Genomic DNA, 15,517 nt, shown 5'->3' on the forward strand with positions numbered 1-15,517 from the left:
TGTGAAGTTTCAGTTGGGGCGATGGATAGTTACAAGGTAGCGAGGAAGGATCTAAAGAGAGAGCTAAGACGAGCAAGGAGGGGACATGAGAAGTATTTGGCAGGAAGGATCAAGGAAAACCCAAAAGCTTTCTATAGGTATGTCAGGAATAAGCGAATGACTAGGGAAAGAGTAGGACCAGTCAAGGACAGGGATGGGAAATTGTGTGTGGAGTCTGAAGAGATAGGCGAGATACTAAATGAATATTTTTCGTCAGTATTCACTCAGGAAAAAGATAATGTTGTGGAGGAGAATGCTGAGCCCCAGGCTAATAGAATAGATGGCATTGAGGTACGTAGGGAAGAGGTGTTGGCAATTCTGGACAGGCTGAAAATAGATAAGTCCCCGGGACCTGATGGGATTTATCCTAGGATTCTCTGGGAGGCCAGGGAAAAGATTGCTGGACCTTTGGCTTTGATTTTTATGTCATCATTGGCTACAGGAATAGTGCCAGAGGACTGGAGGACAGCAAATGTGGTCCCTTTGTTCAAAAAGGGGAGCAGAGACAACCCCGGCAACTATAGACCGGTGAGCCTCACGTCTGTAGTGGGTAAAGTCTTGGAGGGGATTATAAGAGACAAGATTTATAATCACCTAGATAGGAATAATATGATCAGGGATAGTCAGCATGGCTTTGTGAAGGGTAGGTCATGCCTCACAAACCTTATTGAGTTCTTTGAGAAGGTGACTGAACAGGTAGACGAGGGTAGAGCAGTTGATGTGGTGTATATGGATTTCAGCAAAGCGTTTGATAAGGTTCCCCACGGTAGGCTATTGCAGAAAATACGGAGGCTGGGGATTGAGGGTGATTTAGAGATGTGGATCAGAAATTGGCTAGCTGAAAGAAGACAGCGGGTGGTGGTTGATGGGAAATGTTCAGAATGGAGTACAGTCACAAGTGGAGTGCCACAAGGATCTGTTCTGGGGCTGTTGCTGTTTGTCATTTTTATCAATGACCTAGAGGAAGGCGCAGAAGGGTGGGTGAGTAAATTTGCAGACGATACTAAAGTCGGTGGTGTTGTTGATAGTGTGGAAGGATGTAGCAGGTTACAGAGGGATATAGATAAGCTGCAGAGCTGGGCTGAGAGGTGGCAAATGGAGTTTAATGTAGAGAAGTGTGAGGTGATTCACTTTGGAAGGAATAACAGGAATGCGGAATATTTGGCTCATGGTAAAATTCTTGAAAGTGCGGATGAGCAGAGGGATCTTGGTGTCCATGTACATAGATCCCTGAAAGTTGCCACCCAGGTTGATAGGGTTGTGAAGAAGGCCTATGGAGTGTTGGCCTTTATTGGTAGAGGGATTGAGTTCCGGAGTCGGGAGGTCATGTTGCAGCTGTACAGAACTCTGGTACGGCCGCATTTGGAGTATTGCGTACAGTTCTGGTCACCGCATTATAGGAAGGACGTGGAGGCTTTGGAGCGGGTGCAGAGGAGATTTACCAGGATGTTGCCTGGTATGGAGGGAAAACCTTATGAGGAAAGGCTGATGGACTTGAGGTTGTTTTCGTTGGAGAGAAGAAGGTTAAGAGGAGACTTAATAGAGGCATACAAAATGATCAGGGGGTTGGATAGGGTGGACAGTGAGAGCCTTCTCCCGCGGATGGAAATGGCTGGCACGAGGGGACATAACTTTAAACTGAGGGGTAATAGATATAGGACAGAGGTCAGAGGTAGGTTCTTTACGCAAAGAGTAGTGAGGCCGTGGAATGCCCTACCTGCTACAGTAGTGAACTCGCCAACATTGAGGGCATTTAAAAGTTTATTGGATATACATATGGATGATAATGGCATAGTGTAGGTTAGATGGCTTTTGTTTCGGTGCAACATCGTGGGCCGAAGGGCCTCTACTGCGCTGTATTGTTCTATGTTCTATAAGTGGTGGACCGTGTAGAGGATAGCTATCATCTCCAAAATGTTACAGATGGGATTGTGGAGTGGGTGGTAAAATGGCAGGTGGAATTTAGCACAAGAGAAATGTGAGGTCATGCTTTTTGAGAGGTCAAACAGTTATAAGGAGTACACAATAAATGGGAATATACTAAGAGGGTTAGATGAAGCGAGAGATCATGGCGTACAAGTACACAGGTCCCTAAAGGCAGCACTTCAAATAGACAAGGCTGTAAAGAAAGCATATGGAATGCTCTCCTTCGGTGGCAGAGGTATAGAACATAAAAGCAAGGTTATAATATTGGAATTGTAGAAAACACTGGTGAGGCCACAACTGGAATATTGTGTGCAGTCACCAGATTACAGAAAGTACCTAATTTTACTGGAGAGAGTGCAGAGGAGGTTTACAAGAATGTTGCCAGGGCTAGGAAAGTGTAGCTACGAGGAGAGATTGGATAGGTTGGGTTATTTTCCTTGGAATAAAGAAGGCAGAGTGGTTTCTTAATTTGAGGAGTACAAAATTATGAGGGGAAGCGATAGAGTGGACAAGATAAAATTGTTTCGCTTGGTGGGGAATTCCAGAGCCAGGAGACAGATTCAAGATAAGTGGCAGAAGGTGTAGAGGGCCCATGAGGAAGAACGCTTTTGTGTCGAGGGTAATGGGTGCCTAGAATTTGCTGCCCGGGTTGGTGGAGGCAGAGACCCTAAACCCTTTTTAAAAGAACCTGGATCTACAGTTTAAGTGCTGTAAGCTACAGGCCTATGGACCGGGTGCAGGAAGGTGGGATTAGAAAGGGCACATGGGCGTCCTTGGGCTGGCATGGACAAGAATGGTCTCTTTCTGTGCTGTAACTTTTTTATGGTTCTATGGTTCACCCAGTATCTGAAGAAATACTTCCAGAAAGCCAGTGTTGCTTCCGACCAAATCGTGGAACAGCGGGTATGATTTTGCCGGGTATGCCGGGAGCAACATCAAACACTCTGCCTGATTGGGGGAATTAGCTCAAATGGTAGATCGCTAGCTTTGCATGTAAGAGGTAGTGGGATGGGGGTGGCATGGTTGAACAGTGGTTAACACCTTTGTTTCACAGCTCCAGGGTCCCAGGTTCGATTCCCGGCTTGGGTCACTGTCTGCGCGGAGTCTGCATGTTCTCACTGTGTCTGGGTGGGTTTCCTCCGGGTGCTCCGGTTTCCTCCCACAGTTCAAAGATGTGCAGGTTAGGTGGATTGGCCATGATAAATTGCCCTTAATGTCCAAAAAGGTTAGGTTAGGTGGGGTTACTGGGTTACGGAGATAGGGTAGAAGTGTGGACTTAAGTAGGGTGCTCGTTCCAAGGGCCAGAGCAGACCCGATGGGCCGAATGGCCTCCTGCACTGTAAAATCTATGATTCTACCTGGCCCTCATTGGTCTGACTCAGTCAATTGGGAAGTGCTATGGAAGACTCTGCGAATGGCTGGCTGTCCATAGAAATTCAACATCCTCGGACTCCTCCATCACAACATGTCGGTGACAGTCCTCGCCAACGGAAATAAGACACAAGCTTTTGAGGTCAAGACCGTAGTCAAACAGGGATTTGTCACCATTTTCTCCGTCTTCATCGCCACCATCCTTCAACTTGTCAAGAGCAAGATTCCAAATAGAGTGAACATTGTCTACAGAATGGGCAGAAAACTTTCAATCTCAACCGGTTGAAATCCAAGAAGAAAACGACACTGACATCGCTCATGGTAATCCAGTATGTGGGTGACATCTCCCTCTACACTCTCTCAGAAAAGGATCTCCAAGCCATGCTTAACACCTTCGCGGAAGGTTACCAAAGTATCGGTCTCAGCCTCAACCTCAAGGAAACTCGAGTCCTTTACCAACCCACCCCAAGACCAGATCTGGTCTTTCCATTAAAACCAATGGAGAGGCTCTATCAAACGTGGAACATTTCTCCTACCTGGGGAGCCAACTCTCCTCCTAAGGGTGACATTGATATGGAGATTCAACGTTGAATCCAATCCGCGAGTACCTCCTTTGGATGCCTAAGGATGAGATTCTTTGATGACTGACATCCATGCTGTCACCAAGATCTTTGTGTACAAGGCGGTTGTCCTTCCAACTCTTCTATTTGGCCCATAAACCTGGACTACGCACACCAAGGTCCGGGAGAGGTAATATCAACGCTGTCTTAAACGAATTCTCCGCATCAGCTGGGAGTGTTAAGGAATGGGTTAAGAGACATTCCAATTAGATGTCTCATTAATGTTAAGTATCCAATAATTGCCACTGATATGTAAAACGGTTGCAGGTGGCTCTTGGGGCATGTGATGTGGTGATGTGTAGAGTGTGTTCAAGGAAAATAAAGGTGTTTGTGAAAAGGAGCAGAACTCTTGACTCTTTACTCAACAGCAGCCAAAAGCTAACAATGGTGGCAGAGGATGGTTGCTGTGCAAATGTAAAGGGTTGAAAGATACAACTTTTCCAGAAGAAAAAAAAAAAATTCAGTATTCCCCAAGGAGTGAGTGAGAAGGGGGGGGGGGAAATAAATAAATAAATAAATATATATATAGCTAAACCTAGAATAAAGATGTCCGGATATGATTATCCGCCATTATTTTCTGAAAGGGGATTGAGTAAAATCTGAAGCAAAATGTTTTCTGAACTGGAATTGGAAGAGTTAGATTCAGAAGAAGGTCTGGAGATTCTATTGCATTTTATGGATCTGATTTATCAAAAGGATGACTTGTTAAGTGCGTATGAAGCCTGGTCAGAATTTGATAGATTCCGGAAAACAGAGGATATCTCTATTGAGGACTATATAATGGAATTTAGCAGACATTACAAAAGGCTGCACAAACACCGCCTGGAACTTCCACAGTCCGTGTTGGCATTTAAGTTACTGGACTGTGCTAGAGTGACCAATGTGGATAGGCTCCTAGTTTTGACAGGAATTAAGTTTGCAGATAATGATACCTTATTCGATCAGATGATAGAAGCCTAGATTCACCTCCGGCAGGAAAGGTTATTTTAAAGATCATCTTGGCTCTATTAGTCACACAGGCATGGGAATGCAATTCTATAGACATGAAAGTTGCCTTTTTGCAGGGTCATCGGCTTCAGAGAGACCTTTTTCTCCGTCCTAAAGAGGCAGCCAACACCAAAGGGGTACTCTGGAATTTGAACAAATGTGTACATCGATTAAATGATGTGTCTACAGTCGGTATTTTTCGGTAAGGTCAGTTTTGTTAAAGATAGGCTGTTGCCAGTTGAAAGCGGATCCGGCAATGTTTTACTGGCACTATAAAGGAAATCTTTCTGGCATCTTTATGATGCGTGTCGATGATTTTTTGTGGGGTGGAACTAGTGATTTCGAAGCTATTGTAATCTCTGGTTTGAGGAAAGAATTTGGGGTTGGAAGTCAGGCTTCCGCTGCATTTAACTATATTGGACTGGAAATCGGACAGACTAAGTTAGGTGCGACTTTACGTCAGCAATCTTATTTGGAGAGCATCAGCCCAGTAGCAATTAGTCGTGGTCGGATTTTACAAAAAGACGCAGTGGTTTCAGAGATGGAAAAAGAGCAACTGCGTAATTACATTTGGCAACTGAATTGGTTAGGTAGACCGACTAGACCGGATGTTAGTTTTGATGTCTTTAAAGTTGAGTACAAAAATGAATGATCCTTAAGGGGAAGACCTAATGAGAGCAAATAAAGCGTTGGTCAAACTAAAAATGTTGGAGTGTGTTTTGAGGTTCCCGGATTTAGGTGATCTTACGCACTTGAAACTCATAGTTTGTAGTGATGCTTCCTATGCAAATTTATGTGATGGGGTTTCAAGATCAAGAGGTTTTATATAATTTTCCTTTTGGGGAACAATGGTAAATGTTGCCCTGTTTTTTGGGAAACAAAGAAAATAAGGAAAGTGGACAAAATCACTTTGGCCACTGAGCCATTAAGCCTTGTAGAGGCAGTGGATATGGCCTTTTATATATCCCAGCTATTGACTGACATTTTGGGATTAGGGGATTTGGGAAACATACCCATTGAGCGTCACATTGACAATAAATCCCTGTGGGAAAATGTGCACTCTACAAAAAGTGTGAATGTGAATATGTTAAGGATAGACATTGCAAGTTTGAAGTAGATGTTGGACAGAGGGGAGATAGCAAAAATTAAATGTGTCGACAGTAGCTATCAATTGTCCGATTGTTTTACGAAAAGGGGGGCTAGTTCACAGAAACTTTGGGATATTATTAATGAATATCGGGGCTGGTTTAGCACAGTGGGTTGAATAGCTGGCTTGTAAAGCAGAACAATGCCAGCAGCGTGGGTTCAATTCCCGTACCAGCCTCCCCGAACAGGCAGCGGAATGTGGCGACCAGAGCATTTCACAGTAACTTCATTGAAGCCTACTTGTGACAATAAGCGATTATTATTATTGAAGGGCGGCTGTTTCTGTGACTTTCTACCCCCCAAAAAGGGGGGGGGGGGGAGAAGTCTGTGTGTTTTTGAGTTTCTTGTAATTTTGTTTTTTCAGGGGAAAGCAATATTTACCAAATTATTTTTTCTCTCCAAGGAAGGGGAGACTGTTAAAGAATGGGTTAAAAGACATTCCAATTAGATGTCTCATTGATGTAAAGTATCCAATAATTGACACTAATATGTAAAGGGGTTGCAGGTGGCTCTTGGGGCATGTGATGTGGTGATAGAGTTTTTTTTAGAGTGTGTTCAAGGAAAATGAAGGTGTTTGTGAAAAGGAGCAGAACTCTTGACTCTTTACTCAACAGCAGCCAAAAGCTAACAGGGAGGACAGGCGCACTACCATCAGCATCTTGAGAGAGCCAAGAGCACCAATATTGAGGCCGTGATCATCCAAAACCAACTCTGCTGGCCTGTCATGTGCTTAGGATATCAGACTCCAGACTGCTAAAGTAAATCTTCTTTTCCCAGCTCAAGGCTGGCTTCCGAACAAGAGGAGGACAAAGGAAGCATATCAAAGACATCCTGAAGGCTTACCTCAAGAAATGCAACATCGACGTCAATGCCCGGGGCACCTTCTTGGCATTATACAACTGTGGGGTGCGATTTGGTGTTGTATATCCAGCGAAGCTGAGGGTGACCTACAACGCCAGAGATTTCTACTTCGAGACGATGGAGGCGGCGGAGGTGTTCGTGAAGGAAGAAGGCCTGGGACAGAAGGGAAGACTGGAACTGAAGAGGGGTTGTGGACTGTGAATGGGGAGTTGGGAGAGTGTATAAATGTTTTAAAGGGTTTCTTTTGATCTACCTTGCTCTTTATTTCCTTCACGCTGTTATAGAGTTCATGTTTTTTGATTGTCATTGTTTGTTGCGATGGTTTTATGTTATTTTATTGCGATGTTTGGGTTTGGTGTTTTTTTCCTGGGACAGGAGGGAAAGCCTTGAGTGGGGGCCCCCGTGCTAGATAACCTAAGTCGGCTAGTGAATGGAGGTGAGGTGGGGGGAAGAGGCCGCGGTCATTGGATCCTGGCGAGCAGGTTTTGATGGGCCTAAGGGATGTGAATGGTGGGGGAGGGGATGGATACTGGGTGAGGGTTTTTCGAGAGGAAGTGCAGGGGGAGATTCTGGGAGGGGGTTCGATCTTAACAATGGATAGGGGCTGGTCAGGCTCATGAGGCTGGGCTCGATGTTCCAATGATGGTGGATAAGACGGGAGGGGGGTTGTTGGTGAGAGACCCCCGGTTAGGATAGCTACGTGGAACGTGAGGAGGTTGGGTGGCCCAGTGAAGGTAACAAGGGTGCTGGTGCATCAGAAAGGTTTGAAGGCCGATGTGGCGGTTCTGCAGGGGACTCACTTGAGGGTGAAGGACCAGGTGAGGCTTCGGAAGGGCTATTTCATTTGGGATTTGATGGCACTGCGTGAGAGGTAGCGATCCTGGTTAGCAAAAGAGTACAGTTCCAGATGGAGAAAGTGGTTGTGGACCAGGGAGGCAGGTATGTGATAGTGACAGGGGCATTGGAGGAGAGGCTGGCGGCGCTGGAAAGCGTGTATGGTCCCAATTGGGATTATGTAGGATTTGTGAAGAAGGTGTGTTGGGGCCATCCCCAACTTGGATTGGCACAAATTGATAGTGGGTGGGGACTGGAACCTGGATAGTGGGTGGGGACTGGATAGTGGGTGGAGATTGGACAGGTCACGGCCACGCTCGCTTGTCCTGTCCGGGGGGGGGGGGGGGGGGGGGGGGGGGGGGGGGGGGGGGAGGCGGCAGGGACAGGCAAAGGCGTTGGTTGGACTAATGGTGGAAATGGGAGGGATGGACCCTTGGAGGCTTCTGCACCCAGGGGAGCGGGAGAACTCTTTTTTTATCCTCCTCGGTCCACCAGGTTTATTCGCAAATTGACTTTTTTGTGGTGGGGAAGGCGCAGTTGGCAGGGGTTGAGGATCGGAACACTCGGCAATTGCGATATTGGGTCATGTGTCTCATTGGATGGATATGGTGTTAGAGAGGGGGGCAGTGCAGAGGCCGGGGTGGAGATTAGATGTGGGGCAGTTGGGGCACCAAAGTTTCTGTGATAAGATTGGGAATGTAATCGAGGAATATGTGGGGTTCAGTTGTACGGGGGAGGTTTCGGAGACGATGGTTTGGGAAGCTTTGAAGGCAGTGGTGAAGGGGGAGGTTATAAGATTTAAGGCAAAGGTGGATAAGGAGGAGAGGGTGGAGCGACAAAGGGTAATAGATGAGATGCTGGAGGTAGACAGGAGTTCTGCAGATGCAGAAGACGGGGATCCAGCAAAGCTGGCAAAGAGGAAGGAGTTACAGATGAGTTTTGACCAGCCGTCCACAAGGAAGGCAGTGCGCCAATTGAGGCCGCAAAGAGAAGCGGTTTACGAAAATGGAGAGCAGGCAGGCCGCACGTTGGCAGGCTAGCTTCGGAGGGAGGCAGCGGTGAGGGAAATTATTCAGGTGCGGAATAGGGCAGGGAAGTTGGTGGTGGCTCCAGATCAGATTAATAGGGTTTTTTGAGGAGTTTTACGAGAGATTGCATGGGGGGGATCGGGAGATGCAGGAATTCCTGGATGGTTTGGAATACCTGAAGTTGGGGGAGGGGGTAAGGACATATTGGAGGGGAGTGGGGATAAAAGATGCGATTGGGAGGATGCAGTCGGGGAAGGTAGCAGGGCCAGATGGGTTTCCGGTGGATCATTATAAGAAATTTAAAGATAAGTTGGCGCCGCGCATGATGGGGATGTTTGAGGAGGAGATAGGGAAGGGATGTTGCCACAGACTTTGGGGAAGGCATCGATCTCTCTGTTGCTCAAGACGGATAAGGATCCGACAGAATGTGGGTCGTAAAGCCCCATATCACTTTTGAATGTGGACGCAAAGGTGTTGGGAAGGTACTGGTGGGTCGGCTGGAGGCGTGCCTCCCGAAGGTGATAGGCGAAGATCAGACGGGGTTTGTGAAGGGGAAGCAGCTCTTTTCGAACATTAGGAGGGTATTGAATGTGGTTATGGCACCGGCGGATGGGTGGAAGACAGGTGGTTGTGGTATTGGTTGCTGAGAAGGCGTTTGACAGAGTAGAGTGGGGGGACTTGATGGCAGTTTTGGAGGGGTTTGGGATTGGCCACGATTTGTAGATTGGGTAAGGCTGCTGTACAGGAAGCCGAGGGCGAGTGTCCGCACGAATAACATGAATTCAAAATATTTTACTCTGCACCATGGGACCAGGCAGGGATGCCCTATGTCCCCCCTGTTGTTTGCACTTGCGATTGAGCCATTGGCCATTGCGTTGAGTTTGGATGTGTGGACGGGGGGGGGGGGGGGTGTGCACACGTACACGGGATTTGGGGCGGGGGGGGGGGGCTCCGTAGGTATAACATTACTAGTTTGGCGGGGAGGGTGAAAGCATATCTGGCAAGGTGGGATGGTTTCCCTCTGTCGCTGGCAGGTCGGGTACAGGCAATTAAAATGAACGTGTTGCCGCGATATTTGTTTATTTTTCAGTGCCTGACGATCTTACTGCCAAAGGCATTTTTCAAAGAGGTTGAAAAGATGATTACCTCGTTTATATGGCGATGGGGGCGGGGGCGGGGCGGGGTGAAAGTGGCTAGGATCAGGAAGGTGCTGTTGCAGAGAGGACGGCTGTAGGGAGAGTTGGGTCTTCCGAATTTACTATATTATTACTGGGCGACGAAGGCGGAGAAGGTGAGGAACTGGGTTAGAGGGGGGAGGGACTCCCAGTGGGTCAGGATGGAGGAGAGTCTGTGCAGTGGGTCGGGGCTGAGGGGGTAGGCAACAACGCAGCTCCCGATGGCCCCGGGGGAAATACTCAGGGAGTCCGGTAGTGGTAGAGACATTTAAAATCTGGAGGCAGTTGCACCAGCACTTTAGGCTGGGGGCGGAGTCAAGGGAAATGCCGATTCGGGGGAATCACAGGTTTGAACCAGTGAAGTGGGATGGGAGTTTTTGGAGTTGGCCGGAGAAGGGAGTTTGGGCACTAAAGGATTTGTTTCTGGGGGGGCTGGTTTGCAGGATTAAAGGAGCTGGGAGCAAAGTATGGGCTGGAGCAGGGGGAAATGTTTAGGTGTATGCAGGTCCGGGTTTTCGCTAACGAGGTACAGAGCTTTCCGGTGGTGCTGGCATCTACACTGTTGGAGGAGGTGCTGACGACAGGGGGAATGGAGACGGGGTAGTGTCGGCGATTTATGAGGCGATTCTGGGAAAAGAGAAGGCACCGCTGGAGGGGATTAAGGTAAAGTGGGAATAAGCGTTGGGAGAGAGCATGGAGGAGGGGTTGTGGTGTGAGGTGCTCCAAGGGTAAATGTCTCAACTTTGTGTGATTGGGATGATACAACTGAAGGTGGTGTATAGGGCGCACCTCACAGAGGCGAGGATGAGCCGACTCTTTGCGTGGATAGACGATGTTTGTGAGCGTTGCTGGAGGGGGGTGGGGGGGGCGCACACCATGTTCATATGTTTTGGTCTTGTCCAAAGTTGGACGGGTATTGGAGGAAGGCGTTCAGAGTAATTTCGAAGGTGGTACATGTGAGGCTTGAGCCGGGTCCTCCGGAGGCCATATTCGGAGTATTGGATCGGCCAGGGTTGGACGAGGGTGCGGAGGCAGATGTTTTAGCCTTCGCCTCGCTGATCGCCCGAAGGCGGATCCTGTTGTGGTGGTGGTCAGTCTCTCCACCCTGTGCCCTGGCGTGGCGGGGGGGATCTGTTGGAGTTTTTAACACTCAAGAAGGTGAAGTTTGAGTTGAGGGGAAGGTTGGAAAGGTTCTACAATTCCGTGGGCTTTGTTTATTATGCACTTTCAAGAATTGGATGACATCGAACATTAGTGTGGGGGGTCATTGGCGTGGGAGTGGGGGTTTGGACTGTGCGTTGTTGGTGACTATGTATGTGTGGACGGTGGATTCCTGAGTCCTTTTCTTTGATGTTTGCACTTAAACTGTTGGGGGCTGTTTGGGGGTTTGCTGGGAGGAGTGGGTTGTTGACCAGGGCTTTGACATTGTATTTGTTATTGATGATTGTTTGTTGTGGGTTTAAATTTGGCTTGAAATGTGAAAAAGGAGGAGAATAAAAATATGTATTTAAAAAAAATGAACGCTAACATTACATCTGCCTTCCTAACTGCCGACTGAACCTGCACGTTAACCGTAGGAGAATCTTGAATTCGGACTCCTAAATCCCTTTGTGCTTCTGATTTCATAAGTCTTTTCCCATTTAGAAAATAGTTTATGCCTCCATTCGTCCTACCACAATGCATAACTCCACACTTTTCCACATTGTATTCCCCCTGCTACTTCTTTGCCCACTCTCCAAGCCTGTCCAAGTCCTTTTGCAGCCCTCCCTGCTTCCTCAATGCTACATGTAACTCTGCATATCTTTGTATCATCTGCAAACTTAGCAACAGTGCCTTCAGTTCCTTCTTCCAGACTTCACTTACACTCCCCCCCCACACGCACACCCCCCCCCCACCACCACACACACATCTCTTCCCCCCCCCCCCCCCCACACACACACACATCGCTCTCCCGTAACACATGCAAACTCATCACCCCCACACACCACAGGAACACCACACACCCACACACGCAAACACCCCCGCCGCACGCGCTCACACCCTGCCACACGCACACGCACCACGTGCACAGTGCCCATAACATACACCCTTTGCGCCGCACACACGCACACAAACAAACAAACACACGCGCCCTGCCACACACACGCACACACGCACGCATGCTCGCATACACGCACCTATGCACGCACCACGCACCAACAAACAGTCAGGGCACCTCACCACATGCGCACACGGTAGCTAACTCTCTTCCCCTCCCCCAACACACACTCACCAATTCCTCCCCCCGCACACAGACACATGCATGCCAATCTACACACCGACACACACTCACACCAATCCACACACCGACTCACAAGCACGCCAATCCACTCTTCTTCCATCTAAAGATGCATGGCATTAAGGGGAAAGTAGTAGCATGGATAGAGGATTGGTTAATTAATAGAAAGTAAAGAGTGGGGATTAATGGGTGTTTCTCTGGTTGGCAATCAGTAGCTAGTGGTGTCCCTCCGGGATCAGTGTTGGGCCCACAACTGTTCGCAATTTACATAGATGATTTGGAGTTGGGGACCAAGGGCAATGTGTCCAAGTTTGCAGACGACACGAAGATAAGTGAGAAAGCAAAAAGTGCAGAGGATACTGGAAGTCTGCAGAGGGATTTGGATAGGCTAAGTGAATGGGCTAGGGTCTGGCAGATGGAATACAATGTTGACAAATGTGAGGTTATCCATTTTGGTAGGAATAACAACAAAAGGGATTATGTTCCCCATTCCTGCTTTTTCTGCTTCTCCCTCCCCTCCCCTCACAGCCACTCTTCTCTAAAAGCATCTTCCTTTCTTGAGTGTGTGGGTCTCAGCGTGGTGGTCTTGCTTTCTGTCTCCTGTTGGTCTTGCAGATTTATATGTATTGGGTTGTCTTATGTGCATGATCGTCCAATCCATATTTGGTCCCTTCGAGTGTTTGCAGATCCCTGGCTCAGCAATTCGCTCCCATGGCCAATCGACTGGGAGCAACAAAACATTAAAATAATGATAGTTGGAAAATTGTATAGTGCATTTCATTTTGCTTAATTACATCTGAAATATCTATTCCTTGTGTTGTGTTTGCAGTTTTTTGAAACATCTAAACCTCCAAAAGGCCTTTATGTGTATGGAGATGTTGGTAAGTCTCGATCATAATTGTTCTGCACTCTGGTGTGTTAAGCTGCCAGTCCATATTATAGCTGCTGTTGAATTGACCGATGTATATTTTTTTCATACATTTCCAATATAATTATAATGTGTGCTTGGATCTTTCATTGTGCTGTCTGACCAGGCGACATGGGATCAGAGGCTGTGAATATTTGGGCCGGAATGCACAGGCACGGATTTGTTCTCATTTTAAAATGCTATATTCTATATTTATATTCTATACTTATTTTTATAAAACAATTTGATTTTGTATTAAAAGTTAGAAATCAAAGCTCGTAGCAATTTGGAAAGCAGAGAAGTGGAATAGGTTAGAAATAGAAGTTTCTCTGCAGACTCAGTTGAAGGAGTCAAAAATGCAAAACTGAGACGCTACAATATCACCATCAATGAGAGGTAAAATTATTGTGTCCTGAGTATATATGGATGCAATTGGGAAAACCTGACAAAGTGTGTGTAGATGTAAGATTTTTAATATACTGTAGATGCACCTTTGCCGATATCGTTTTGTTTTTGGGGAGATGTTGAGGTGCTTACTGAGACCCAAAATGTTCCTCGTGCAGTGGAAGTTGTGTAGTACAGCCTTCTGCTGTTGCTGACGCCACAACTAATCGCTGCACCGGACAATCACCCAACCCCTCCAGTGGTGCCAAATTCCAGGGGAACCTTCCCATTGCTAGTGAAAACAGAGGGCTCCTCTTTCACCAAAATATTAGTCCCAGAATACCACTTAATTGAAAACACATTTCGGCTTAATCAGTGGAACTAATAATAAGTGGCATATATTCCAGTTCATTGTGAGGTATGCCACAGGAGATCTCTGCTCACATTTTTGAATTGTTTTCCCAAGTTCCCCCAACTGGACACTTTTTTGAATGGTGTCCAATTTGAATATATTCAGTCCACCGAGCATTTGAACTTTTCACTCATTAGAATAATGGTGTGGAATTCACTGAATGAAACTTTAGATCTTCATCATGGGAGGAAGGAAAAGAAAAGCATCTTAAACTGCAGTAATGTAGAAAGAAGGCAGCACTCTTCAAAAGTACTTAGTGTGACGTTTGTGCGAAGGATACCGTATTCTGATTCTTCAATATTGCTTTATCGTTTTGAACTTCGTGGAGGTGCAGTGGGTGCAGGTTGCCACTGGCTTTATTAGTCATTATGATAAAGTTGTGAGTTTCTTTATTTCTGTTAATCAGTTTCAGAAGAGATCCCAACAGACTCTGCTTAACAGAACTGACTGAATGAGGTACTCTTTTTGAAGTTAGAAAGCGGGTAAAGGGAAATTACATATTGAAAACGCCACATTCATCCATCACCTCTGTTCTCGCAGATCTACCTTGGCCAAGCAACACCTCCATTTTGAATTTCTCATCCACGTTTTCAAATTCCTCTCTGCCTCGCCTCCCCCAATCTCCGTCATTTTCTCCAGCCTTCCTGAATCTCTGTGCTCTCATCTAATCCCAGCCTCTGGATCGTGCCTGATTTAAATTGCTCCACTGGTGGTGGCCGTACCTTCCGTTATTTAAACTCTGGAATACCCTGCTTAGAACCCCTCCAGCTATCTATACCTGCCTTTCCTCCTTGAAGCTGCTTCTTAAAACCTACATCTATTGATCAAGCTTTTGGCCAGCTCCCCTCATGTCACTTTATGTGACTCAGTGTCAAATCTGACTTTTTAATGCTACTATGAAGTAGCTTGGCATGTTATATTACATTAAAGGTACTATGTAAACATAATTTGTTGCAGTAAGTGAGTGCAGCATAGCAAGGTCAAGGACACATTGTCAGGATACAATAGGATTTCCCTTGTGTGAGTGGGAAGGTAGGGGGGAAAAGGCTCTCACTTTCAGCTGGCATCTGACAGCAGCAAGGGAGGGGATATCTGGGATTTGGGTTGTTGATGTTTGGTGCCTTGGGGTGCAGTGTCCTAAAAGTTAATGAGATCAGGCAGAACAGCTTAGGGATGGATCATTAGTAATTGGAGCAATAGAAGGGTTGCTGAGGCCCCATTACAAGCAGCTTGCCAATAACGATGCCCGTGAATGGGACTGCAATGGTGTTATTAAAGTTTTTAAAATGTACCAATTTATGCACTGTTGGTGTCATCGGCATGGCCAGCAAATATTGCCCCATCTTTAATTGTCCTTGAAAAGGCGCTTTCTTGTTGCAAAGATGCTCCGATGGTGCTGTTAGGTAGTGAGTTCCAAGAGTTTGACCCAGTGATGCTAAATGCGCAGCAATGTATTTCCAAGTCAGGATGGCATGTGAATTGGAGGGGCACTGGTATTCCCATGCGTCAGTTGCACTTTTCCTTGTTGGAGATATAGCTTGTGGGATTG

General features: G+C 46.8%; 1 protein-coding gene across 3 annotated transcripts in view; it reads left to right on the forward strand.

The window, feature by feature from the left end:
- Nucleotides 1-15,517, forward strand: part of afg1lb (AFG1 like ATPase b) — a 267,168-nt gene that overhangs the window by 48,292 nt on the left and 203,359 nt on the right. For all 3 annotated transcript variants that reach the window (XM_072499963.1, XM_072499964.1, XM_072499965.1), the window contains exon 3: nucleotides 13,095-13,146. In XM_072499963.1, the coding sequence (XP_072356064.1) occupies nucleotides 13,095-13,146 (52 nt within the window). The remainder of the gene's footprint in view (nucleotides 1-13,094; nucleotides 13,147-15,517) is intronic.

Source organism: Scyliorhinus torazame, chromosome 4, assembly GCF_047496885.1.
Source record: "Scyliorhinus torazame isolate Kashiwa2021f chromosome 4, sScyTor2.1, whole genome shotgun sequence".
Taxonomy (NCBI): Eukaryota; Metazoa; Chordata; class Chondrichthyes; order Carcharhiniformes; family Scyliorhinidae; genus Scyliorhinus; species Scyliorhinus torazame.